This window comes from Sturnus vulgaris, chromosome 2 (assembly GCF_052056855.1).
Source record: "Sturnus vulgaris isolate bStuVul1 chromosome 2, bStuVul1.hap1, whole genome shotgun sequence".
Classification (NCBI taxonomy): Eukaryota; Metazoa; Chordata; class Aves; order Passeriformes; family Sturnidae; genus Sturnus; species Sturnus vulgaris.
In genome coordinates, this window is record NC_142244.1 from 55,197,206 (window position 1) to 55,222,378 (window position 25,173).

General features: G+C 36.8%; 1 protein-coding gene across 1 annotated transcript in view; it reads left to right on the forward strand.

The window, feature by feature from the left end:
• FREM2 (FRAS1 related extracellular matrix 2) overlaps positions 1-25,173 on the forward strand; it is a 116,802-nt gene that overhangs the window by 46,841 nt on the left and 44,788 nt on the right. The window contains exons 3-6 of the mRNA XM_014895373.2: positions 12,032-12,178; positions 14,340-14,570; positions 17,271-17,396; positions 18,266-18,517. Coding sequence (XP_014750859.2) covers positions 12,032-12,178; positions 14,340-14,570; positions 17,271-17,396; positions 18,266-18,517 — 756 coding nt within the window. The remainder of the gene's footprint in view (positions 1-12,031; positions 12,179-14,339; positions 14,571-17,270; positions 17,397-18,265; positions 18,518-25,173) is intronic.

Genomic DNA, 25,173 nt, shown 5'->3' on the forward strand with positions numbered 1-25,173 from the left:
AGATCTCTTAGGAAGAAAAGGTTTAACCGTAGTCTGAATGAAAGTCCAGTCCCACTTTCATGCTGTGAGTTTTGCCAGCCTGTTCTCTGGTAGATTTAAATAACTGTTCAGCTTATCAAAATGTGACTCAGAGAAAGCATGCCCTTTGAGGACACTGGTGTGAAAACTGGCTGTAAAATTTATTTGACACATATGGCTGGCACTTCTATAGTTGTTGAATAATGTTAAAGGAAAGCATAAGAAAAATGGGTGGAAGGCTTGGCCTGTACTGTATGTCTATGTGAGCAGCTACTGTATTTATCCCAAGAAGGACATGTGATGACAGACTGGGGGGAAAATGGTTTCTACTGCCACACATGAGTAGGAAAGAGAGAGACAAGTGTGTTCAAGAACCTGTAGCATGCACTGTCAAAAATACTGAGGGAATCCAAAATCAAATCCACCCTAATTTATTTCCCTCTAGCCAAAACTAAACCTTTTCTGTCTATGGAGCAACCTAGTCCCTTAGCAAGCTACTCAAGACAGAGCTTAATGAACTATCTCAGGAATCAGCAGGGTTGAGAAGGCTCAGCAGAGCATCCATCTGGTAAAGCTTTGCCTCTGGCAGGGTTGTCATGTGGCACTATCCTTTGTGCCATGAAGAGGTACCTGCTCAACTGGAGCCTGTTTGTGTCACTCTAACAGGATGCACATACTGTGTCTTGCCCCATGTGCAAAAGCACGTTAAAGAATCTTGGTGACTGTAGATTGAAATGCCTATTCAATAAAAGAACTACAACCTAGGACTCTTAATATAAGCACGTACTAGAGGAAATGTGTCTGCACTGAGCAAGTAGAGACAGTACACACACATTTCATTTCACTTTTCCCTCCAATGTTCTTTAACATAAGGACCTTTATCAAACTTATCCTGAAAGTTGCTCATTAACTAGAAAGTGAAAAGAAAGTGCTTTCCCATGGTTGTGCTAGACTGTATTACCCTCATTATCCTCTCAAGAACTTACTCAGGGAGTATGTGGAGAGGTGAAGAGCAGAGGTATTGTATCTCAGCAACCAAGAAACCTAAAAGATATATTGGTTTATTAACATTAGGTAAGAATCACGTCCAAAGGATTAGAAATATATTTGGACAAAGATGTTTCAAGGTCACAATATGTTCTCTAGAGATATTTGAGTTGAAATGTGTAAAAAAATCCCAACTTATTGTAAGACCTCCTTTGGACTACAGCACCCAGTTTTAGAATTTTGGAATGATTTTGAGTTTGAAAGGACCTTAAAGTTCATCTAGATTCAAACATTGTGTTCCATTTAGTCAAAAAACATCTAGTTTCAGCTGTTCAACAATTTTTTGAGTGTTCTACTGTAAGAGGTGGAGACAAGAGCAAGAAGTCCCTGGTTTTTTTAGGTGGAGATGAGTAAGAATATCCCTTTGGTCAGTTTGGATTAGCTGTCCTATTTGTGCCCCCTGCCAAGATCTTGCCATCCCCAGCCTACTGGTGGAAAGTTGGAGGGATGGTTCTGATGCTGTGCCAACGCTGCTCAGCAGGAGCCAAAAACACTGGTTATAAACACCAGTGCAAAACACACCACTGTGAGGACTGCTGTGGGGAAAATTAATTCCATCTCAGCCACACCCAATGCAAACCTATAAATAACGTCAGTAATTTTTTCCTCTTTGAAAAGGAAGGAGAAAATGACCCAAGTAGACAAGTGATTTTTAAAAATAGGCAATGTAGCAGTTACTTCTCTGGAAAGCTTAAAACTTTCCAACCTTCCAAGTGACAAGATAGAACAGTAGAGTTAAAGCAGAAAAATTTCCCTGGCACAGAGAAACCAGCCAAGGATCTGATTTAGCAAGGGTATGGGCATGAGTAAAGTTACATTTGCAAATGTTAGAATGCTTGAAACTTTATTATGGATCACATAACTTTTCAGATCTGTCTCTAAATAATGAGTCATTGCCATATTTTTCTTTAGAATGTATGGCACTGATTGTTTTGCACAGAAGGATCAGCACTGTATTGCTTTCAAACTGATCAACTGGTCACTCAGCTTTCATGGGCTCCTTTCCAGAGGTGTCAAATAGAGGAACAGCAATCAATGACATTTCATATACAGCACAGTTGTCTGTATGAAGATTAATACCTTTGCCATCTCATTTTCTGCTGTTAACTCATATCCACACCTGCTTGATCCTATAGAACAGAGAAAAAAATCCTATGAGTGTAAGTTATGTACCTCTCATGTACCTCTCATTAATCAATCTTGCTAATTAAGATATCCATTTTCTTCTAGAATTAGGGTAAGAAGAGAAAGAAGTATTCTTGAAAGATATCCAGGGGAGAGGCAAGGGCTTCTGTAACCATCTATACTTATGCAGCTGGAGGGCTGCCCAGGCTGATTCCATCTGAGCTGTCCTGTTATCTCACTGAGCCACCTGTGAGCTTTGTCATCCTCTCACCTCTGCCCTGTTCTCCAACCTCTGCTGTATCCTCTATTCTTCATGGCCCTATGGTTCTGTGGCATTCCTGGAATGGGCTTCCATTGCCTCAGTCACTAGCATGTCGTTGCATCCTACAAGATGCAGAAATCCTAACAGGTAGCAAAGGCGCCATCACATTTAGTGGGGAAAGAAAATTAATACTTTAAAATGAAATCAGTTTAAAACAACAAGTTCAACACCCCCAGCTAAAAGGAGGAGGTAGGTGATGACAGCTCGTCACTGTGTCATCAACTTTGTTCAGCTTGCTGCAGGCAAGAGTTTTCCTAGCAACTTCCAAGTGCCCCCCATGGCGCTGCAGCCCATGGAACTGCCCTGGTTTGTGTCTCAGCAACCTCAGCAGCTACAGCAGGTGACATGTGGGAGGCTGAGGTCATGTCCCAGCAGGTGAGCACTATGCAGCTCCCTTTCAAGGAAGGGTGGGGGACAGCTTTCTTTAGAAGAGATAAACATTTGTGCTGACTGGCAAGTTCAAACTGCTGTGATCGCACCTCTGCACATTTCTGTACGAACTCTAATGCAAAAAATGTAATCCTGGGAGCAGAGATACCCAGGCCTGCACCTGCCTCCATGCAATAGCCAGCAGATTTGGTGGGAGCCAGACTTGACTTGACTTGAGAAAAACATTGCCTCCCTTGGAAAATCCTTGGGAAAAAGCAGAAGGATTTTAATTTCTCAATACATGTAGGAGAGCAGTGGTGGAAATCTTCATCAAGGATTTTTCAGAAGCTTGAAGGATGCCAAATCAACTTAAATAGCTAAAACAATATTCAAGTCGAATAAAATGTGAACTGCACATAAATAAATTGTTAAAATCTGTTGTATAATAAAAACAAACTTGATTGTAAAGATGCAATTTTTCTACTGCTAAATTTAATTTAATTGCTACTTGTCTCGTAGTGTAAGTGAAGATTTCATGCAGAGAACAGGGAGAAAGAAGTGATGTGTTGGAAGCAACTTGCTATCAAGATTGAGTTGTCATAATTTCACAGTCACTTCTGTCCCCTGTCCTTCTGCTTTATGTCTGTTGAGCGTCTCTCTTGGAAAACTCACATTATTAATAGTGCTCATATTATTCTGAACTCTCAACTCTTCTCCTTGTTTCTGAAGTACTTTCGTGCACTTATTTTTAATATTTAAACAGATTTATGACATCATGGCTTGAACCTTTTAAGGAATCTTTGGCTTCTTCCAGTTGTTTTTTGGGATTTTTTTGTTTTCCTTCTTACAATATACGGTGTGACTACAACTTAGGAATTTCAGATAAAATAATACAGGAATATATTATAATTACTGCATAAGAATATACAGTTCTGCCACTTAGGATAGACTTCAAGTAACGCTAAAAAATTTGTCATGATTAAAAAAAAAAAAAACCACATTATTGCAAAAATATGTCTTTCCTCAGCAGAACTAATATCTTTGACTACTCTGCAAGGCTTGTCTTAAGTCAAAGTTAGGGACTTCAAAAGGAATCCTTTTCTCTTCTTGTTTATATCAACAATTTTATATGTTTTCGGTTTTTTAATCTGCCCTTGGTGAACAGGACCAAATTATCTGCAAAAGGTTATAGGTTTGACATAGCTTAAAAAGGAGGAGAGGTAACACAAAGGAATTTCTATGATCAAATAATATTAAAAGTTAAATATTTGAGATTACCTGGTACAATGACTCTTAAAAGAATTAAAAATAAATGTTAAATGAACCTGCCTGACATTTTTTCTCCTCCAGTCAGTCAAGCATTTTATTTGTTGTGTTGCCAGAACAGAAAAGGAACCAAAATCCAAGTCTCTGGAAGTAAATTCTTAGTAACAAAAAACAGTTCAATCACTTTGACACAGAGGTAAAAGAATGCTTTTTGTGTCAATGCTCAGTGAGTTACAGCAAGTCCAGTTGATAAAATGGAAACACTATTCCAATTTGTTTACAGTAGGTTTTGCAAATAATAACAACCTCTTTAATTCCTCTTGCATAAATTTCCCTCTTAAGTCTGTAAATTTGAGATTGATGAGTTTGGATCATGTTCTGAAATGGAGGGGAATTTTCTGAAGACAGTGTTCAACAGCTAGAAGAAAAAGTTGAAAAGTTCAATTACTTCTTCTTCAAGGAAAATTTGCCAATTTGATACACAAAAAAGACCAATTTAAAATTCATTGTGAAAAATCAGAGCTCTCACTTTCAGATGATACTCGCTCATGCACCCTGGTTTTAAGCATCAGAATGATTTTGCAGGCATTGAAATATTAAGCACATATGTAGGAGTTTGCAGTAGTGGGTTCTAAATGAAAATGTAATCTAATGAAAGGGAAATTGGTCTACTCTTTTCCTAGAATAGAGGAATTTCTTAAAATACTGCAATATAAAGTGAGATAATATTTTGATTGTAAATATATTTCTCCTGACTCCTATTGTAATGTCTTGCATTTGTGAGGTTGCAGTACACTTTTCTGTTATTACTCATAAATTGACTGGGGCTTAGGATGTGCCATAACCCTCGAATGTAACACTTTGTCTGAGTAGGCTTTAAATGAGAGCAGTGTTCCTATGGGCTAATACATGTGTACTTTAAAGGTATAAACCAGGAAAAACATCTCCTATGTGACAGTAACTAAGATGGTTGAGCTGAACCCGTTACTCTGTGAGCCAGGGAAATGAACCTTGCTTCAATTCAGCCAGAGCCTCTTGGGAAAAGTTGTCTGGCGCCACAAAACGAATTAGTAAGCAGAGACTGAAAACTATTAAGTTTATTTTAAGAATGTCTTGTCAGAGATCTAATAAATTTACTTTTTGCTGCAGGCCATGCATGTATGAAGCCTTAACTAATCCAGGTGGTGTTTTTTTTCCTTCGGAGGTAGGTGCAGGGTGTGGATCTTTAGGAAAAAGGTATTGTGCTTTAGGTAATGTGGGCATTGTTTAATGATAGACATGACAGCTTGAGTGGTATGTTTGGGTTTTCTCTGTTAATACTCACCAGGCAATTTAAATTCATTTTCTCATGCAAAGTTAGTTAGTGATTACACAAAATGCTAATTAGTTTAATGACAGCATGAAAATAACTTTATGGTAACAGAATAGTTCTTCTGAACTAAATTGATTTCTTTTGTTGCCATGTTTAAATATTCCAAAGATTTCTTTTAAAGTGTTTAAATTTAAGTTAACCATATTTGTTTAAATTAACCATATGTTTAAATTAAGTCTACCATATTACAGTTCAGGACCAGTTGTGTCTTTGAGTTCTCTCAGGACGCTCCTTTGTAAAGAAGATGACTTTAGTTGGGGTACTTTAGTAACTTTAGTTAACTGGGTTTTAGTTGGCCATATAGACTGGTGGCTTGAACACACTGCCATTACATTCAATGGAGTGGGTCAAATCTTTCCAGAAGGTGATCCAGCTGTTCATACAAGATGTGCTTGCAGCTCCTGAAGTTGTAGTTTTCTGCATTCCTTGTGCCTACACAGCTAGCTTTAATTAATTAAACATACATTTTTTATAGGATAACATTGGATGTTATGAATCCTACATCTAGGAAAGATCTCATGTAAGGATCTCTAAGGCAGATCTCTTGTCTTTACCTTTTGTGGAACAGGAGCAAGTTGATTATGTTTCTGTGCTCTCGAACCTGAGCAAAAACATCCTGTGTTTTGCTAGGAGTGATTATTCACTGGAGATATTGAATTTATTTGCTCTGAGTTCTTTTCTGCTCAGAAGCAGTGGTCATACTGCAGGGCTAGTCTCTTGCTTACAGCACGGAATCCAAAAGCAGCAAGTGAATTTTTTGATTCCCTAAAAGTTAGTTACAAACTAAATACTTAATATGCATGAAGGCTTTCAAACACACAGAGTGCTTCAGCATCTTTTCTGATGATTCAGACTGGGTTGCTCTTTATCCACTTTGATGTTTCCTTTGAAAACTCCTAGTCTCTTGATGCAGGCAATATAGTGACAGTATCCTGGCTCTCAGTGAACTAATTTATACAGAGCTGATTTATGCTAATACTATTAATTTAAAGCTATGAAATTAATTGGCTGAAGAGCCAGTGCGTATTTGCTTGCACAGTTTTTGTTAATGAAAATCACGTTAATCTCAGAACTGGACATAGACTTGAATTGGGAATTCCTTAAATTAACCCAACGTGAATCTCCGGACTGCACTTGGAGACATCCTTAGTGACACTTAGTTGAATATTATGAAGATCCAAATTTAATATTCACTAGGTAACCTTGAAAGTCATGTCTTGTCTCTCACTTCCCCTTCCTATTTGTAACAAAGCAGCTACATGGTATTCTTCAGATATTTCTTCTGCTACGTGACTTCAGGTATTTGCTTATTCTGAGCCCTGGCAAATGTGGCCCTTGCAACTTGTTTCTTGGGGGTAGACATAAAACAGAAAAAAAAGTTGCAGAAAGATGGAAACTGTCTGCAGTTCATTGGATACTGGCAATTATACTCCAGGCAAGCTAAGTCTGTAATCTGGGAAGTGTGTGTTTTCTCATGAGAAGTTCAGAGAAAGCATTGTTTTAGTCCCTAATCTCTAGGGGCTAGTTTAGGGGGTTCTTTTTGGCTGTTCTGCAAATATATTGAGTTACAGTGGCAAGTAGACTGCAGGAGGGTGCAGAGTTCAGGAAGTTGTTTTAGTGATTGGGGTCTATTTCAGTATACTTGAAAGACACTTATAAAGGTGAAGCATTTTAAAGCTTTTCTAATCAGGTAATATCATTAGGTTATCTTATGCATTGCTAAAGTCAATTCAAAACTTTCTAGTGGCATGTGCTATGTGCTGGGTTTACTTAGGCATTGCACTCCTGCAATTTCCATATGAAATTAAGACAGTTTTACAGGATATAACCTTTCTGATGGTCATAGCAGGGGGAATAGCATTTGATCATAGAATCATAGATTCTGTGATCAAATCTATGGCAGGGGGTGGGGGTAGGATTAATAGCTTGGCAGAAAAAAATATTTACTTAATACCTTTGGCTTTTTAACCTGAAGCTAAAATGTACTGGGACCATTACACAGTACAGCAAATCAGAGTTGTTGAAACTGTGTGCCTTGAACTGGATATGTAACGTCTATATATTTATTCTGACTAGCAGAATCACCTAGGATTTTCATGTTTCTCCTGTAGTTTGTTAAAAATGGGTTTATATGAATGAATGACTAGGAAAATAGTGTGGGGAAATGGAAAGTGCTAAGGTTCACAGCAAGCTTCATGGGGAATGGGGAATCATGGTGTGAGGGACTAAAATGTTTGCGTTTCACATCAAATTTTGCCTCTAATAAACTTGTTGATGTAACTTTATCCTGGTGTTTATTAAATAACTTTACACGAAGTAGGCTAATCGAAGATTAAAAAATGGAATGGATGTCTAAAAATGGACAGTTCACTGTTTTTCCCTGCATCTTTATATTCAAGTTCAGAAGTGAGTTCCTGTTTTCAGAAGCTTCATGTCCCTACTGGAAAGAGAAGGGTAGGGTAATGCCAGCTTAAGTAACCCTGTCTGAATGAGGCACCAGATAGGATCAAATATTTAGAACCAAGGAAGAAAGAGTGCAGCAGACATGCAAACAAGTCAACAAGTATTTTGTTGCTGTACAGTGATTCCTGAACTGTAGGCAGGCTGTTAATATGTCACAGTTGTTTTGATCCTCCTTATTAATATTCTTTTGCAGTCAGTTTAGAAGGCAAAATAAGAAGAGGAAGGAGAAAAGACCAGTAGTAAAAATTTTGAAGGAATTCTTTTTTCTTAGTGCTTTATTTACTGGTTGTTTTTTTTCTACTCTTTCTTGTTTTTGGTATATGTTCTTTGTCCTGGAGGAATTTATAGTTTGGGTTTTTTTCCCCATTAAGTAACCCTGGCTAATGACTAAAGAGAGCAGATACCTTGTACCTTGAAGCTCTACAGGTCCCAGATAACTGTGTTTGTACAGACATATCTTGTGTACACAATGAGTATGTGGTTATGCAGGGTAGGCACTCTTTTGCTGATTCATCTCTTATTTATGCCACAGATACTCAGGGAAGTCAACATCTGCATCAAGATGCATCAGTTTCTGTTGTGTCAAAAAATGAATACTGAGATGCAGTTATATGCTTTTATTTATGAATTAGGGTCTGGGGTAGGAAAACTACAATCAGACTTTCCTTACAGAATGGCCATTTTTTATGGCCCCTCAGGTCAACAGTGCTCAAAGTACACAATTTAGTGTTAGAATTATTTTTTATATTGTCTTTACATAGCTCTGTGATCTCTGGAGAAAACTGGAACTGATTCTTTCCTTCTCTGAGCTCTTTGCACCATGATAGAAAATTCTGGCAATCTTATCTCTATTTTTTCATGGAGGATTTATAACTTTAAGATATCTGAGAAGCATGGTTGGAGAGATGAATGCTTGAATAGGAATATTAATTTAAATATTTTTCCCTTCAAGTAGTTGACTGACCAATCCTCCTCCCCCTCCTCTTTTATTCATGTTGTGTAACTGAAACTTTTTTTTTTTCCAGATGACTTGATCTTTTTAGGAATTTCTTGTTTGATGACCTATACAAAAATAATATATCTGACAGGATATATATTTATATATATATTTATATATATTTTCTGACAAGAAAACAAATTGTCCTTAAAGGACAGTCAGGTTTTGAGGTTTTGTCCTCAAAAGCATCCGTCATGAAGTCACTTTGTGACTCCCCTTACTCTAGATCCTTACCTTCAGCTCCTTCAAAGTTTCTAAATGTGTCTTACAACTCTTGCCATCTCATTTCTCATTAATATCAAACTGCACCACCTCCCATCTAGTATCTTCTGATTTAGCACTACTGCACTCTGATCTCTGACAAAATTCAGGAAACAAGTTTTCATGCTGCACTTTAGCAGCATCTTGCCAACCACGTCTCATTGATGCAAAATTCCTTTGGATTTATCTTGTTCTAACACTGCCTTCCTTCCTTTTGTGTAGTTTTAAAAGTGATAGCTTCCCTCTCCGGACTTCTGATGTATTTATACTGCCAGCACTTGTCTGGGAGAGGAATAAGAGCAAAACTGTCACTGGAGTAAAGTTGCTTAATAATTTGCCCTGCAGCTAAATATCTGACTGTGCCCAAGGGCAGTGCTTGTGAGCAGGGCACAATCCATCTGCTGATAGAAATATTATTGTTGGTCAGATACTTATTTTAATAGTGAACTAAATTAAAGGAGCATGTGCTGTTTTATTTCTGACATTTTAAAACTTCTGAAAGCTATACACTTAATATTCTTCACAGGCATTGTGTTTTGTGTGGTGCTTGGCTCTACTATGTTGTAGCAGTTCAATCCAGATCAGGCAGGGGGGAATTCATCTTACCCAGCATTAGATGGCTGTAATAAAAGTGTCTACAATGTAAACGGTCATAACAGGAGTTTTTAAAAGCTGCTGAGAAAAAAATGCCTGTATTTTTGCATATTTCAAGGGAAAGCTAATCTCCTTCAAAAATGAATGCCTAAAGTATGTCATAGCCTTAAAAAATTCCTCTTTCCCAGATTTGGCTATAAAGATTTCTAGCCTCAAAATAAATACCTGAAATTAGGTAAGGTGTATTATATACTTCCTGCTCTGTTTTGTTAGAGGTCTGTAATAGTAATAATAATAATAATAATAATAATAATAATAGTAGTAGCAGTAGTAGTAGCTAATAATAAGAACAATGGTTTATTCTGTGGGACAGTGGACTGTGAAATGGCTTGTATAAATTAGAAAACATGTCTTCTGAACATGAAAAAAAAGCACAAAGTGAAGACATAAGGTTTTAAAACATCTATATTCGTTTCTTAAAATTTTAAAGCTGATGGGTTTGGTATTGCACATTCTAAAAGATAAACATTATATATTTCGGGGACAGAAGCAGGTCTGTAAAAATTGAGGCTTGCTGTAGCCCCCTTAAGAAATATACTTTTTTGTTTGGTTGTTAGGGTGTTTTCTATTTTATGAAAAAAAATAGAAAGAAACAGCTGAAAGCAAGAAATAGGTGGAATGAAGACAATACTAAATCTTTTATATTGTCTTCCTTGTGCTTTTTTTCTTCCTGAATTTCATTCATAAGAGACCTGTATGTAAGATGTAGATTGTGATCTTTGTCTACAGCATATTTAACCTTGAGTTCTTTGGACAAGAGAACAATTCGATTTTCTTTTGCTTTCTATCCTCTGGTTAGAATATCTTTTGTTTAAAAAGGGTGCAAATTTTGCTAGAAAATTTTCCTCTACCTGGGCAGTTTTAAATATCTGACATTCTCATTTATAGTAAGCTTGTGCAGCAGTATTTCTTCTCACTAGTGGTACAAATAGGTTCTCTCTCCTCTAAAAGACAGTACATTTCTGTTCTTTTTGTATGTCAGAAACTTTTATCCTTCTGTAAAATTATGGTCAAATTGGGCAGTGTGTTTAAGGGTGGCACACAAATGGCTTTTCTCACTGGATTAGAGAACAAGGCATATTCTGTTACATCTGTTCCCAGAAACTAATGGGAAGATACAACACAGGGCTAACCTAATGTAAGTGCTGCTGTAACACCATAGCTGCTGGTTTTCTGTGGTGCTCATTGGTTTCTGATATGTGTGTGTTTGTAGCCTTCCCCTTTGTCAGTAACACAGAGATCAAAAGAGCAGAAAGGAGCAGGGTGAGGAGTGCAGGGAGATACTCCAGTAACCATTTCGCTCCTTTCATTTACACAGTACCTTTGCCTCCTTGTGAGGTTGCACAAATATAGTTTCTGGGTTTTTCTAGTAGGCAGGTCAATAAAGAAACATAGATGCTTATCTTTGAAGCAGAGTGAAAGCATATGGAGTGGCTGCCTAATTTTTCAAGAATGGAAGAAACTGGGAGGGGTAAACCACCCCTCATTTGTCTCTTCCTCCAGTAATTAAGCCATGAATTAATTTAAATGCTTAGATATGTCTCTCTGCTGTTCAGAAGAATTACTTTTTTCCCTGGCTTGGGTACAGAAGTGTTAATTTCTAAAGGAAATTTTTTGCACATTTAAGACAGTTGTTACCTGAGCAAACCTTGTTCTGTAGCAGCACCTTGTGGGAAGGAAATCAGACTACAATCTCCCACACAGGCCAGTATTCCCAGAAGACATTTGCCGAGTGAGCATCTACCATCAGTGCACTGAGCAGCTTAATTTATTATTGCTATAGAACTTATAGGATTCTAGAGTAATAAAAAGCATATCCATTAGGATGATATACAGAAGGCATCCCAAATACATTTTTATTAATTCTTGATCTTTTTATCTTAAGAAATAAGAAAATTAGTGTACTATGTTTGTATGCATCTAAGAAAAAAAATTACTTCTAAGTGTAGTAAACGTGTTATGGTTGAGTTCTTTATTTGGAATTTCTTAATTTTAGATCTTTAAAACCTTTGGATTGTGATGTCCAGATAGATGCATATCTTACCCAGGATTCAAAGTTGCATTAACTTCAAAAGACGAAGTAATCTTTAATAAAAATGGAAAGTTAAAATTATACCTTTTAAATTTTGTTTTGCAGGAGGCAATAAGCTGAAGAATCAACATTTTCGCCTTAACTGGGCATGGATCTCCTTAGAAAAGGAGTACTACTTAGTAAATGAAGACTCCAAGTATCTTGATGTTGTTCTTAAACGGAGAGGTTACCTGGGAGAAACCTCTTTTATAAGTAAGTTCAATTCTAACTTTACCAGTTGCTTCTATAAACCACTGCCCAGCCAGCTGATATAATGTATCAATACAACTATATCCTATTACTGCTGTTTCAAGATAAGCAAACTATATTCAAACAAATATGTTTATTTATTAAAAAGTGTATCTTTTATATGCTATGTATAGGATTTCTTTAGTTAAATAATGGAATCTTCCCTTTTGTGTTTTTTTTCTTCTGCAATTAATTTTTGAATAAACAACCCAAGACACCATCCTTCTTTCTTTGATTTGATTCATACCACTGTTCATTTGTTTCACAGAATACAGCTCCTGTCCAAATCCTCTTTTCCCTATAATGAAAGCATACAGTTGTAGCAATTGAAAAGACAGCAATAAACATGTATAATTTTCCAGGAAGGCTGTTGTGAGTTGGTCTGACCAGCAGCTATGAGCATTAGGCTCGTTTTCTTCACTCAGTGCTGGCAGTCAACTGAGGCTGATACAGGAGGTGTTGAAAACTGTTTGCAGTGTCTGGGGAGTGAAAAGGTGAAAAAAAGGTTGTGTTATCACATTTTGCAACCTCACACCTGTTTCTAGCTTCTGGATCTGTTTCCTCCTCTGATGCATTTGCACGAGGGAACATTATCCTTGTACAATTTCACATTGAAACCTATGGTGAGCTTACACTGCTTAGAGAAAACACTCAGTTTAAAGCTGGTTTTGCAGAGATATGTAAGCATTTACCTGGCAAGTTTCTGTTTAGGGCTTTTTCTGATTAAAAATCCGAGTTTCAAGTAGCAAGATGCAGTGGAGACACCTACTTTGGCATGAGATTTAGGGGATATAGACCTTAAACAACAGGATCTTACTTAAAAGGACTGTTTTGAACAGGAACCAACTTTGATAATATTTTTAAAGAAGGAAAAAGAATTGAAGAGATAAATACATAGTTAAGGATGTGTGGTTTAAATTAATTACTGGTACTGAGTTACAGATACTGATGTGGCTTCTGATCCTTCAGGTAGAGTGTTTACAAAATTTTCTACCTATGGGTTTAAGGTCAGGATTGAGCTGACTGAAAAATCAGCAAAACTAGTTTGAGTAACTTGCCTCCAACAACCTTAATGCTGCAAATGGAATTACAGAATTGGAAAGAGCATAAAACATACTGGTCCAGATGCTTACTGGCCTTTCTGGTCCATATGCAGTGCCAAAGTGGCTGAAGGTTTATAGATTATATAAACTTTGCTGTGGTTTAGGACGAGGCACAAGCCTGAAGAAAGAAAGGCAAGGTTTGTGGGGAAAGGTCGTGTGTTTCGATGCATCAAATTATGCAGCTGGAAGAAACAATCAGAGAAGGGAGACGTTTCAAGGATTTCTTCTGAAAACTTGAGAAAAGCGTTTCAGATTTCACTTGTACTGTGAGATTTAAACAAGGCCAAAGACATGAGTTAGAGAGAGTTCTGAAATTCTGTCTAATTTCCATGAGGGTCTTTCAGACAGCCTTAAAGTGGGAGTGAAAACCTGTTTCACAGCAGTCTGAATCTGAGGCTGGAAGGCCTGTGCCATCTCTCTGAACTGATTGTTTGAATTTTTTCCCATGGACTTGCAGCTTCAACTTCACTTTAACCTAATGGTTGTCATTATGCAAACACTGAAATAAGAGGATAACAGTTTTTAAAAATTATTATTGCAATGGCATTGAGGGCAATGCTGCAGGTTTGGAATCTTCTTTCGTTTTTATTCAGTATATTTTCCTTTGTGTCTTTGTGTTTTCCTTAGCTTTCCCTTTTAAGTCTGAACTTTCCAGGGGTGTTTTTATTTTTTTCTAAGAGAAATAAATATTTCCTAGGGTTTCAGGCAGGCTGCTATTTAGATGTTCTGGAAAAGAAGAGAACACAGAGGGCTAAAAAGGAGAGAGAAAAGTCTGTTCTTCTCTTTGGACAGCCATAATTGAATTATGGAGAAATGGGAACTTGATATTACTTCAGAGAATATAGAGTTTTTCCACCTCTATGTGTGACACCCAATATAAAAATTGATCAAGAGTGATGGATTTAGCTTGAATGTTCTCAGGTTGTGAAAAGTATATTTTTCTACATGTCTTTTAAAGATGACAAAATGGGAGAAAAATTACCAGTAATGTTCATAATGACCTGAATTTCTGATTTTAACAGGTATTAGCACCAAAGATGGTACTGCCAAGAAAGATAAAGACTTCAGAGGAAAAGCCCAGAAACAAGTGCAGTTTAATCCTGGTCAAACCTTAGCTACATGGCGAGTACGGATTTTGAGTGATGGTGAACATGAACATTCTGAGTCCTTTCAAATTGTTCTTTCTGAGCCCGTCATGGCAATCCTGGAATTTCCTGCTGCATCCACAGTGGAAATTATTGACCCAGGAGATGGTGAGAACTTTTTCAGAACTGTACTCCTAATATGTGCATATACCAAAAGATAAACTGGAGGGCAAATACTGTGAGTAACTGTGAATACTAATGGTTGGCTGTCCTTAAAATATTTCTGGAGACAGACTTGGGCATCAAGTAGCCACTTGTCCTCTATCACTTTAAGTGATTGATGAAGGGCTTACTCAGGTAGCATTTTTTTATTAAATACCTTGGGTTTTTATGATATGTTATTTCTAGGGGCTTTGTTTGTTGGTATTAATTTTAGGTACAACAGGTTTTCCATTAAATGTGTTTGCAGACTGAATGTGTCTGAAGAGTTGGCTGGAGGCTGATTTGATTTACTCTGTCATGGTAATTCATGTGGGAGAGGATGGTACAGGAAAGTCTAGGCTGATTGATCACAAGAAGTTTGGTCTTGGAGCAAACCATTCATACCAGTTAGGCCTTGATATCAACCTGAGACACTCAGTAATTGTAAAGTTCATTAGACCAAGTGTAGCACATGCTGTGTCAAGAGCAAATAAAATTGTGGTTAAATATAAATTAAGAAATAAGCTGATTTTAAAAAATTTTATAAAAGAAGTAGAGCGTGCTCTGGTTGCTTTGCATCTTTTCAGCTTCTTGAACCCATGGGCTGTAGTCACACAGAACTTTCCTTAAGAAGTCTTTTAAGTACTGGATGACCATAACAACTTGAATTATATAGTCTTCCGTAATATTTGAAGTGTTGGGCGTGAAAATTATCAGAGGTGTCTTAGTTCCTCATTACAAATGCCAGTTAAACCAGAGCTTATCTCACATACATTTTAATCACTGAGAAAAATAGTGCTTAACTTGAAAAGCAGCATGTATGAGACATAGAAATAACTTGAAAATGTGTTCAATCTCTTTATCTTTTCTATGATCAATATGATAGCACAGTTAAAGGTAATTGGCTGAGTCTTCTTTATGCCAACAGTATTTTATATTTCTTACATTAAGATAAAATATTTACAATACTAGAGAATTTGTATTAATTATACATAAAGTGAAGTTGCAGAGGACAAAATCAAATGCACAGCTGCAAATCAAGGAATACCTAGAAGAAAACTAGAGAGAACTTTGAGGGGAAGGACTGTATTTCCTAACAGTCTTTTGAAGCTTATGGCTTACCAAGCTCACTGAATAGGATCTATCAAAAGTTTTATTCTGCTTCCAGTGAAAAAAATCATTGATTTGAATGGTGTAGCTTTAGGATCTAAACTGTGAGTTTGTTCAGAAAGCTGTACCAGCCTCTTGGGGTATGGGACATTAGTTAATGTTTTATTCGAAATATAGATTAAATAGGGATGTGTTCTCTTATACAAACTGAGGTGGTGTAGCTCGTTCTCCTCAAAGCTTTTATGTTGCTCATATGGTCTGTTAAACTTTTATAGTTCCATTTTACTCCTAGTTGAATAATTATAAAAGAGAGAGGGAGAGAAAACCGAATAAATCAGATCAGATTCTTGCATGTTTTGGAAGGTTAAAGTTTTTTTATTTTGCCAACTAAATTCTAAAGGGACAAATAGAAGGAATGAAATGGGATTTTTTTTTTTTTTAGTGCTGCCTTTTGCTTTACTTTAAAACAAAAAAGTAGGGATTTTATATTTTTCATGTTGAATTTTTGACTTGCCCAAATAGTTAGTAGTCTCGATCTTATCAAACCTGAATTACAGCATTTTTAAGGAGGGCTTTTGACCTTAAGTCATGCTAGTAGTAGTTGGAGAAATAAAACCTGGAACATGTTTTCAAAGAAGTCACCTGACAATTTTCAGAACACTGTTTGCCAAAGTACTCTGAAATGATGAAAAATTTGCTTTGTTCAGTCAGCTGATACCACTTAATTTTATATTATACAGAATTATATTCTGTTTGGGTTGCAGCCACACTAATGAAACTGTAAAGGTGCTTTATGTATTATGTGCACAGCCACTTTGTGTTCTTGGTTTTTGACAGAACAAGAACAGAACTGATCCTGAATCCCAGTAACAACATAAAACCCAGCAATCTGATTATATGAGCATAAAATAATGAAGGAGTTCAGAATGCAACTTAGTGGATTTTTTCCCAGAAAAACTATCTGATATCCTTTTGTATGATACATTTTAGGGTGAGATTTCTCCTCAGACTTCACTGGCTGTATTGGCTGCATCTCCTTTTAGTAAAAAAGGAGTGTAGACATGTAACCAACTCAAATCAAATGTCCAAGTCAGAGTCAGATGTCAAGAGCTCAGCCTTTCTCCTCAATGCCAAATGATTTCCCTGGTTATCTTGATGCAGTAAGTTAAAGAATGGCCTTGGTGAATCACAGCCTGTGTGTGAGCTATGCTATTGATACTTCTGTAGTTAACAGTTAATAATTAAATACCATGGAAATAATAAAAAGATAGACTTTGTGGACAAATTCTCCAAACACTGTCTTGCTCCATTAACCCTAGATAAACAAATCATTTACATTAGAGACCAATTAATAAGGACTTGTGAATTCAGACCTAATGATCTGATTTTCTTTTCCCTTTCTGAAACACTAAGAAATCCTGCTTCTCTCACCCTCCAAGTTTTACTTACAATTTAGTGGCATTGTCAATAAATGTGAGTTATTTGTTGCACTTTAGAATATTCAAAAATGCTCTTTGCTAATGTACAGGTGACTTTATGAGGTTCTTTTCTTTGCAGAATCAACAGTCTTTATTCCTCAGTCCACTTATACTATTGAAGAAGATATTGGTGAGTTATTTATTCCAGTCAGAAGAAGTGGAGATGTGAGTCAGGAGCTGATGGTCATCTGCTACACACAACAAGGTAGTAGAATCTACTACAGAATGAAAAAAATGGCAAGTGTGGAAAAGGGACAGAAATTGTAAAATATTTCTTCCATCTATTTTATAAGGAAATTATTTATAACTCTGTTAATTACTTTTTCATCTAAATATCTTCGCTCTCATCTGGAAATCATCTCTGCAATCTTTCTAAAAGTATTACTGAATGCAGTTTAAAAATCATCATGGGGAGGTGAAGAGGATCTGTGTTCTTTATATTTCTGCAAGGTTTTTATATGCAGCCCCGTATATCTGAAAGTGATGAGAACTGAAAGCACTGCAGTGATTGCCCTGGCTATCCTTCACTCGTTTATATCTTGAAAAATAATATTGCTTAATTTTCATACTTGTCCTTCCTCTGACTTTTGGTCTCTTACTAATAATACTTGTGCAGGGCATGGGATTTCTACGCCTGTGGTTTTATTGTTTTTTATCTGGAGAGCTGAAGCAATATTTTGTGTAAGGTAATCTGGAATCCAAATAATTTGTTTTCATGAAATTCTGTCTGTTCTAGTCCACTGGTATCTTCAATATGGGTAAAATATACTATGGTAGTTAATCCTCACAGAGGCTATTTTGTCAGTCTGTGTCTCTTGTGATAAGCAATATTCTTCTGACTGAAAAGGTGCAAATGATTTGAAGAACCACAACCTTCCATTGTATCATATACAGAAGTAGCACAGACCTCAGAAGTCAATTCGTGGACCTGTGTGTGACCTTGTCCACAGCCCATCTTATCACCAAAAAGTCAACAGAAATTAAAAGATAATGAAAATAAAATCCCACCTGTATGAGGAGATCATCGTAGCTATGGTATGTATAGTGACTGGTTTTTTTCCTTTTATGCCACAGGAACAGCATCTGGCACTGCCCCAACCTCTGTACTTTCCTACTCTGACTACATATCCAGGCCAGAGGATCACAACAGCATTCTACGTTTTGACAAAGATGAAAGAGAAAAAACGTGTCGGATCGTCATCATAGATGATTCCTTGTATGAAGAGGCTGAGACCTTTGATGTTTTGCTGAGCATGCCCATGGGTGGAAGAATTGGTGCAGAATTCCCAAGCACTCGCATTACCATTGTACCTGACAAGGATGATGGTAAGATATCTTATAATTGAAGTGATACTCCCAATGCAGGACAGAAACTACACATAACATCACATTCAAATCAGCATGCAGGAAATGGATTTGGTTTTTCTTCCTGCTGGTTAAAACACGTGCTGCTTCCATCTTGAGATTAGAAAATACTATTGGAAAGCTATGCAGGTTTTTGAAAGTATTCAGTATTGCTATTTTATTGTTTGTGAAAATCACTTGAGCAGTGATTCAGAGCAAGGAGCTGCACCTTACTCTTCTGTCACATTAATAGACATAACCCAAGATGTCACCTTGCATGGGCAGCCTTTTTTCTGTGATTCTGAGGCTGTGTCCACAGAACCTTTGGGCCCATTCAGTCATGCTGCAGAGGGCCCTATTGGAGGCCCTTATGGGGCAGAAGCCATCTAGCAGCTCCCAAGAGACAAGCTATGTTTCTTATGATTTAATGCTGCATTTGAATTTTTGCATAGAAGTCTCCATTTGTGCTCCCTTTGTCTTTTTAACAAAGCAAATATTCAAATAAGAGTAATGTTGCTGTAGAAATTTCTTCAGTAACGAAATGCTGTCAGAATTATGTCATTTGTTCAACTGGTTAATAGCTTTAAGATATTGCTTTGAAAGGGGCATTTCTAGTGTTGTTTAGAAAAAGGGGTATGACTAAGGCAGCATAGAAATAAGCACACCGTATCACCAACTGCTTTCAAAAATACATGTATATTGCTGCCCCAAGCCTCTCCTTTAATGCTTCAGCATTGGCGTGACAGCTTTTTTTTCTAGGAGAAGTAGCATGAAACCTTCCTGGTACAATTGCCTTCATTTATGCATGGAGTTTGGAGACTTATATGTCAACTGTAAATTCTTTGATAGGACTACTGATAAGCTGTTTCAGTCTTCTCTGTGAGGCCATAAACCTTCTATTGTGACACATCATATTTTCTAAAGAGTAGAGGGAGGAATTACATAGTGCCATACTCTTTGAAAGTCTGATGACAAAACAGACCATTGATTTCTGTGTGGGTAAGGATACAAAAGGCAGGTCTTAAAGGCAGGAAGTCCACACCCATCTAATTGCCTCATAAATACTCAGTCTGCCTGGAATTTCTCACCTGTAATCCTGTGACAGAGGTGACTTTGTTTTCTCTGTGGAGCATTTGGCTAATCATAGCGTTAATGACTACAACAGGCTGAAAAATCATGTCTTGTAAAGTAAGAGATCATATATCGAATGCAAGCCAAAATAGAAATCTTTATCTGACTCTGCTATTGTACCAAACACAAATTTATTAACTGAGGAGCTTCTACAACAGTTTGATTTGTATTAATAATTCTGATGAATTCATGAACTTTAAAGTTTGTACATAGCAGAGTATAGAATATTTAGAGAGTAGCTATTAAAGATAAGTATTCGTGGAGAAGCTGACCACACAAAAATTGAAGGTGTTCTGACTGCTTAAAATATATATGGAGAGTTTGAGATGGAGAGAATGATTCTCCGAGACATTAATTAATATCAGAGATGAGCTGAAATTAGGCCATCTAACTTCAGTGGGAATCTCAGTGACTCGCAGTCACAACTGAATTTAAAACTTAATATTTTATGAAATGCACACAAAATATTAGGGAAGTTAATGGGAAATCTCCTTTAACACTGCCATTAGAATGCAGAAGTAATTTAGTTTGTGTACCACTGTTAAGTTTGAAGTTTCTGCATTTATGAGCACAAGCTGCCTCAGAGCTACAAATTTCTCTACACAAATTAATTTAACAAAGAATAATCTAATGGGATTTATTTTAAAAGCTGGGGAAGTGTTTGGGAAATTAGAATATTTTCATTATGTAGCAACTAAATTATCTATATTGTTGGTAGGAGTAAAGAATATTTGGGATACTGAAAGATAAGGAATCTTTGAAGGATAGGTTTGGAACACTTTTTTGAAAACATTCACTTTTCTTCTTACTCCCAAAATATTGCATATGTGGTATTTGGAATGATGTGACAGAACTCCTATTTAGCTTTCTGTATCAGTGAAAGAACTCCCATGAAGAATTCCAGTATGTGCAAAAGCTTACCGACAATTCACTTACCAGTAAAATTTCCTACCACATTCTTTTTAGTTTGCATAAAAATATGAAGCATGAAAAGTCTGTGTTTTGTTTCATCTGACATCTGTTGCACTGCCTTTTCTTTAAAAAGCTGAATACAGACTACAAATATAGATTGCACCTTTTATTTATTTATGTATTCAAACACATATACAAATATATATACAAGCACATGTTTATGTAAGGTGTGAGCAATTTAGCACCCTGGAAGTCATGATTGAAATTCTGCACAAATAAGCAGAGGATTTTAAGCAGCATTGGTTATTATTGCTTGCAGAGCACAAAATTAATTTTACTAAGTTAAATCAGCATGGTATGTGAAAAAAAAAATCTTTTGCTTTTGACAGTAGAATATAATTCAGAAGATGTCTAAGATAAAGGTTGGTAGAAGCTTTAGCACATACGTAATAGTCTATCAGCTGCATTAATGCTGTAATGCTAAATTCTGTGGTCCACTTCAGTCTACTTCACATCTACTGATATATATTTCTCATTGCTTAAATTCATCTTCTGCTTAACAGAGTTTCTTTGGACAAATGTCACAGTGTGTCATTAAGTGATGTCTCCAAGTACTGTGACTGGTCTGACATTATGCATTGACTTCTTCAGGCCAAGCAATAGAAATAGCAAAGGTCAAAGTTTAATAATACTACATGAGATCTTTTCTAGGGAACTCAAGTCAGCACTAGCAGCATTGCCTTATCTCCTCTGGCTTTCAATGCAAGTTAATTAGGAAATACTCACCTTCAGCACCTACCATCCAAGTCTTATATTTCTAGAGAATGGCCTTAGGGCATAACTAAAATGTTGTAGTTGCTCTATAATCATGAAAAGAAAAAAAAGTAAGAGGCATACTCTAGTGAACTACAGTGTATTCACTAAATTCCAGGCAACTGAAAAGTTTAATTTGGGATTATACAGTTGTGCTGTGCTGCCAAAGTAAAATCTGGGGGAAAAAATGTAGTATGTAGAACATGCACTGGTATATTTATATATTGTGAATGGCTCTTTTCAAATTGATGCTGCTATTGGGCATTTCCTAATTTGGAAGGGACTTTTCCTGATAGATACTAAAGTTAGATAGAAAAATAAGAAAAGCATTAAGTTAATGACATAAGCAGCAGAAAAAGCTTCACATGGAAATCTTGGATTTGAAGTTACACATGCCACTACAGTTAAGGCACTAAAAAGTAAAAACATGATTTGTTTGAGTCAGGTACGATAGTTACTAACTGTGAACCATGGAAGAAAAGCATGCCTAGGGAAAAGACCTATGTAAGTCATCCACTTCTAGGGTGGCACTGATCTCACTTGGCATTAGCCTCCATAACTTTAGACATCTGATTCAAATAGGCTGTTACAGGATTCTTCTATAGTTAATGAAAAGAGAGAAGTACTCCCAGGAAACATCCCATCCTAGGACTAGTATCTAAATTTTTGAGCTCAAACACTAGGGGTACCTGGTGCATCTGAATGCATTGATTTATGACAGTAGATATAAACCCTACCTTAGAAATTTAATTTGCAAATACAAAGTTGTAAGCACTACTGGGCATGAAGGACGTACCTATACTGCAGAGAGTTCAGCATAAAGCTCATTTGAAGGAGGCACTTTACATAATGGATAGATATTATGCATTTAGGAAAAGGAAGATGAGGTTAATGTGCACTTCTCATTTCTCTTGGACAGAGGAATCCTGGAATTTAGTCTAAGACTCGTCAAAACACTCAGACCCGGCTCTTCCATGGAAATGCCTTAATCTTCATGCACTTAAAAACTAAGCTAGATCAGCCTGGAAGTGCTCTCTGTTTTTCCAGCTGAAGCGGTGACTCTGTAATAATTTCATAGAGAGAGAGAGAAAAAATGAGATCTAAGTCTTTTGTTGGTATTCATCTGGGAATGAAGAGCCTTTAACTTGGTTCCAGTACTAACAAAGTAACTGTATTGTATGCCACAAGTCTGATACAAAATGCTTTAACAGGGTTTGAGTCAAAGCTATGCTTTTTCATAGTCCCAATATATTTGACTGCTGTGCTGATTTAGATTCTTTTTTACTTACTTGGTTTTTTGTTATGAGCAAATTTAAAGCTCAGTTTGTAATCACATTTGGAATCCTGAAGAGAAGAGATGTGGTGAATGCAGAGCTGGAAGTTTGCACCTAAGGGGAAGATACTTACAATTATTTTGTGTGCTGCAAGTTTTTTTCTAAGTGGCTGTCTCCCCATGTGATTTTAATTCCATGCTACTGTATTTAGTGTAGCTGTGAGAGCACACAGCCTTACAGCCAGGCTGACAAACAGTCGTCCTGCCTTAGTGGAATTGTTGAAGACTCATGCTGTTCACAGCAGGAAGTACATTAAATACATTTTTTCCACTTCATTCACATTAGATGGGCAAGAAGCTGCTCAAACTCCTTCTTGACATTTCTGCATCAAGGCTGGGAAAGTGTAGGACTCAAGTTTATGTCAGAGGTTTGCTGACCATTATCTTTACACCTGATCAACAGAATCAATCACTCATACCATCCACATGATAGAGGATAGCACTGTCTGCAAATATTTTACAGATGAGTAAACTGGATGATGGTATCCTAATGTAGAAAGGGAATGTTAGAGGTCAAACAGAACAGATTAATTTTTTAGTCTTCTGGAGATTTCTTTAAAACACTTGCTGTCACTTACACTTAATTAAATTTTAAAAATCCTTAGACCGTGTTCTGGAAATTGGTATCCACTAACACTTGTCCAGCTCCCTTGAAGTAGCAAATTACATATTAATATTTGCTATCAATAGCCTGAAAAGTCAGCACTGCAATGTGTCACTATAAATACATGCTTTGCATTGGCTTCTAGAAAGCAGGCAGTATGAACTAACTCTCAATGTGTGTACTGAGCCAAATTTACAGCTTATGATAAATAAGTGTTTTATTAGTAACATCGTTTATCAGAGGAACGTCCTTATCTCACAAGGCTAGTTGGAATCTCCTTATTTCCACTGGTCTCCAAGGCAGGCAGTCAAATGTGCCTTTTTCTCTTTGCCAGTAGGTCTGTCAGACTTTAAACAGAACAGGTGGTTGATTAATCTTGGTAGTTAACGTCTGCTAGTACATTTGTCCAATTTTAATTACAATCTGAACACCATAGGCAGAGAATGCCCACTGTTATGTTACTGACTGGAGTCATGATTTGGCCAACTATCCATCACCACTCTCTGGAGATGCCTAAAATAATGACCTCGTTCTTTTTTCCCGTGTACATCCATCTCTGATTACTTTCTCCCTTTTATGTTTTTACAGTGCTTGTGATTCTGATGCCTCTGGCACTTCTATGTAGCTTTTAACTTCTTTTGTCCTCCCATTAAGTAAAATCTCTCTATGACCCCTCCCCTTTCCCCAGTCTGTGGCAGGTGGCCAGGTTGGCAACTAATCAAGGAAAAAGTGGATGACAGCCAGCTTATGACACATATTATACTCCCAGTTTTCTTTACTAATAGCTTCTTATTATCACCAGTTCAACAGAGTGAAAAATGTTCAATCTATGATGATAGCCTTAAAGATTTCAGAAAGTGCCTCTTTGCTGCCTATCACTGAAATAAATTAATGTCATACCTTGCAGTAGGATATTCTATAGAGTAACCAGGCACACTTATGATTTGCTTTCTTAGCATTATTTGTTGCTTACAGTTTATTATGTATGTGTGTCCCATTCTATAAGTGTGTGTATATATATATATGTGTGTGTGAGCTACAGGTGTTGGATTAATCTCATCTTTATTTATCTGCTTAATAAGTAGAAATGTAGTCCAACCTTATGATCTGGGCTCCTTTGATAGGTGAGGAGGGCAGAACAATGACGTCCAGGCAGTATTTTGTCACATCTATTTTACAGTAGGGGATGCAGCTGGTGGAGCACAAAGCTCTTCAGCCATCACTGCTGAATGTTTTTAAATGAGCTGCTTACACATGCAGTATTACACTTCTCTGTGAATTGCAGTAGTATTCTGAGGAGAGTGTTGAAATATTTTTAATTTTGTATTTAAAGCACACAAAATAGCTGATAAGCAGAAGGCATGAAGAAGTTACATGAACTATAAAAAAATTATGCCTTCTGTTAAACTTAGAATGAGTTTAATGAAGTGGTGTTCTTATGTGAACTGGTATTGCATCCCAGAGCCTAGTGCACTATTGTTTTATAAAAGTTCACTCAAGAGTACATTGAACTGCTTTCTCCCTTGTGTCTTGCTGTAGCATATTGTATTTTTGATAGCATTGGTCATTGTTCTGTAGAGCTTGCATTTATTAGACACTGTTTAGAACTGAATGCCTAGCAAACCATTCCAAATTAATCATCTGTTCATTGTTGGATACGGTTGTAGGGAGTGAACTTAGTGACCAAGTGAATGCTTTGTATGTTTAAGATTTGGATAATGGAGTTGACTAGGATGTCTTGGTGCATTCAGATTTCCTAAGGCTTCTTCAGTCATCTTCCTTACTCTGAATCTCCTCATACTCAGACCTTGCCAGTTTGCTCATAGTCTTTGAAGACCCTAAAGA